Here is a 3,199-nt window from a genome sequence, read left to right as displayed (position 1 = left end):
AAATCAACCATCATACTAATGTATGCATGTTTTCTGACTTAGTATTTTAATTTGATCTTTTAAATATATTTTAAATGTGTATCTATTGTACATTCACAATAGCAACCAGCCTGTGCTCGTCTCTGTCATGTGAATATAAATGTCAAGCTTCTCTGGATGGTGGAAAATGTTATTGTGCAACAGGAATGCAGGTGAATCCAGCTGATAGCAGAAGTTGTACAGGTAAAACTTGTCTATTTCATTGTTAAATTAACATATAGTTCACTATTGATCACAGAAAATTATTGTCTAAGTTATAATTTATTATTAGATATTTTCATGTTAAACATTCAGATACTTCTACCTGGCATGGCCAGTTGGTTAGGGCACTCGACTTGCAGGTTCAAATCCACTTCCCACCAAACCTGCTCACCATTTCAGCCGTGGGGGCACTATAATGTGACCGTCAGTTCCTCTGTTCCTTGATTAAAGAGTATTCCAAGAGTTAGCAGTGAGGGGTGGTGACAAGCTGCCTTCCCTCTAGTCTTTCACCAAACCTGATACTTCTATTACAAAATTTGTTTTTATCTAACCTAACCTATTTTATTTAACCGAACATAATTCATATTACATAAATAGCACTAAGTTTTGAATATTCATCACAAAAGCTATAAATATGGAAAACATAATGATTTATTTTAAAGTAATCAGTAACTGTAATATCAACGAGAAACAATAAATACTGTTTTGGTTAATGTAAAATATAAGTTAATATTACAAAATACTGTGTTTTTGTGAAATTTTTAGCCTTATAAGAAATGCTTGACTTTAAATGCTAAAATAAATTTGAAAAAGCATACATTAAGATTACTTGAATTTTCCATCTTTTATTCTGAAGAACAAATAAGCACATGTTAGAGTTTTGTATGTTTTATAATATGAATAGAAGTGACAATTTCCCAGTAGTTTCACATATGTACTATTTTTGCAGGAGATTTTTATAAAAAGTATTTTAATTTGGTTATTTTGAAAATGTTTCTTCTTTTGCAAACTAAGGTAGTCTCTAATTTCTCATACGTTGGTAAAGGCTCTTATTTTATATGCTATTGTAAAGTATCTTAATTTCTCATACGTTGGTAAAGGCTCTTATTTTATATGCTATTGTAAAGTATCTTAATTTCTCATACGTTGGTAAAGGCTCTTATTTTATATGCTATTGTAAAGTATCTTAATTTCTCGTATTTTCGTAAAGGCTCTTATTTTATATGCTATTGTAAAGTATCTTAATTTCTTGTATTTTCGTAAAGGCTCTTATTTTATATGCTATTGTAAAGTATCTTAATTTCTCGTATTTTCGTAAAGGCTCTTATTTTATATGCTATTGTAAAGTATCTTAATTTCTCGTATTTTCGTAAAGGCTCTTATTTTGTATGCTATTGTAATGGCTCTTATTTTATCATTGGATGTTAATAATACAGAAAACTATAAACACATTTGTCATCTTCTAGATTTTGATGAATGCTCCCAGTGGGGGTTCTGTGATCAGACCTGTGTGAACCTTCATAGCAGCTTTGAGTGTACTTGTGCAGCTGGATACAGACTTGTCCCTCCCAGACACTGCCGTGCCGAGAACAGTTTAGTTTTATCTTATTTTTATTAAAATAGTACTTATTGTTTGTGTAATGGCTTCTTTAAGTATTAACAAAAGATTTTATAAAACTAACATATGCTCCTTAGTATTGGGACAATAATAATTACAGCTTATATTAATAAAATTTACTAAATTAACTCTGTGAGCCTTATTTGTAGATTGTTAACTATTTGATCGAGATAGAAGAAATGGAATTTTTTCCCCTTAGGAAAATCAGATGACCATTTGTTATGTTCTATAATTTTAAAAATTTACATGTGCAGTAAAAAAAAATTAACATTAGTGTTAATAAATATGTATATGTGGCAGTGTTAAAGCATTATGGAGTACTAAATATTGTTGTATAACTTTAATATTTGTTTCATATATGTGGCAGTGTTAAAGCATTATGGAGTACTAAATATTGTTGTATAACTTTAATATTTGTTTCATAGGTACTCAAATGATGCTGCTGTTCACCCATCACAGTAAAATATACAAATCTGATCCACAAGGCTTAAACCTAGAAATTATTGCTAACACTACAGCAACTAGTGCTGTAGATTTCCATTATAATAAAGGTCTTATTTTCTGGTCTGACACTCAAACCAGAAAGGTAAGGCTTGACAAATATTTTAACTTACATGATTGTTGGTTTCAACTTGTTTATTTAATTGCTTATCGTTTCTACTTGTTCATTTAATTGATTATTTTTTCAAGTTGTTCATTTAATTGCTTATTGGTTTCTACTTATTCATTTACATGATTGATTTCTACTCATTCATTTACTTGCTTGGTTTTAACTTGTGCATTTATATGCTTGATTTCTACTTGTTCAATTACACGCTTGGTTTCTACTTGTTCATTTACAGGCTTGATTTCTACTTGTTCATTTACAGGCTTGATTTCTACTTGTTAATTTACATGCTTGATTTCTACTTGTTCATTTACACGCTTGGTTTTAACTTGTTCATTTACATGCTTGATTTCTACTTGTTAATTTACTTGCTTATTGGTTTCTATTTGGTCATTTTTATTTTTTAATTATTAGAAATATCAGTTCAATAAATCTAAAGGTTTTATGAAACTTCTATTCTCCTTTTTATCATATAATGAATCAATAGTGATGTCATAGAGATTGGAAAAATGTGTTAATGGATTTCTATAAATATAAAAGTTTTCATTTTGAAAAAGTGTTCAAAACAGCTGTTTGTGTTCCCAGACTAGATCTAAAATGTATAGTTCCACACCTTTTAGTTCTGTTGATCATGGCATATTGCATGTGTATTATGTTATTATGTATATCGTTTTTATGTTTGTGTTCCCAGACAAGATCTAAAATGTATAGTTCCACACCTTTTAGTTTTGTTGATCATGCTGTAGAGCATGTGTATTATGTTATTTTGTATATCTTTTTTATGTTTGTGTTCCCAGACTAGATCTAAAATGTATAGTTCCACACCTTTTAGTTATGTTGATCATGGCATATTGCATGTGTATTATGTTATTATGTATATCATTTTTATGTTTGTGTTCCCAGACAAGATCTAAAATGTATAGTTCCACACCTTTTAGTTCTGTTGATCATGG

At 29.4% G+C, this 3,199-nt stretch overlaps 1 protein-coding gene across 1 annotated transcript in view; it reads left to right on the top strand.

The window, feature by feature from the left end:
* The first annotated feature begins 74 nt into the window (after positions 1–74).
* The window catches only part of LOC106466025 (low-density lipoprotein receptor-related protein 2-like), a 91,213-nt gene continuing 88,088 nt past the window's right edge, over positions 75–3,199 (top strand). The window contains exons 1-3 of the mRNA XM_013926273.2: positions 75–222; positions 1,488–1,613; positions 2,065–2,225. Of these exons, the coding sequence (XP_013781727.1) occupies positions 75–222; positions 1,488–1,613; positions 2,065–2,225 (435 nt within the window). The remainder of the gene's footprint in view (positions 223–1,487; positions 1,614–2,064; positions 2,226–3,199) is intronic.

The sequence above is a fragment of the Limulus polyphemus genome, unplaced genomic scaffold, assembly GCF_000517525.1.
Source record: "Limulus polyphemus unplaced genomic scaffold, Limulus_polyphemus-2.1.2 Scaffold2126, whole genome shotgun sequence".
NCBI lineage: Eukaryota > Metazoa > Arthropoda > Merostomata > Xiphosura > Limulidae > Limulus > Limulus polyphemus.
This window is presented reverse-complemented; position numbering and strand designations above follow the sequence as displayed.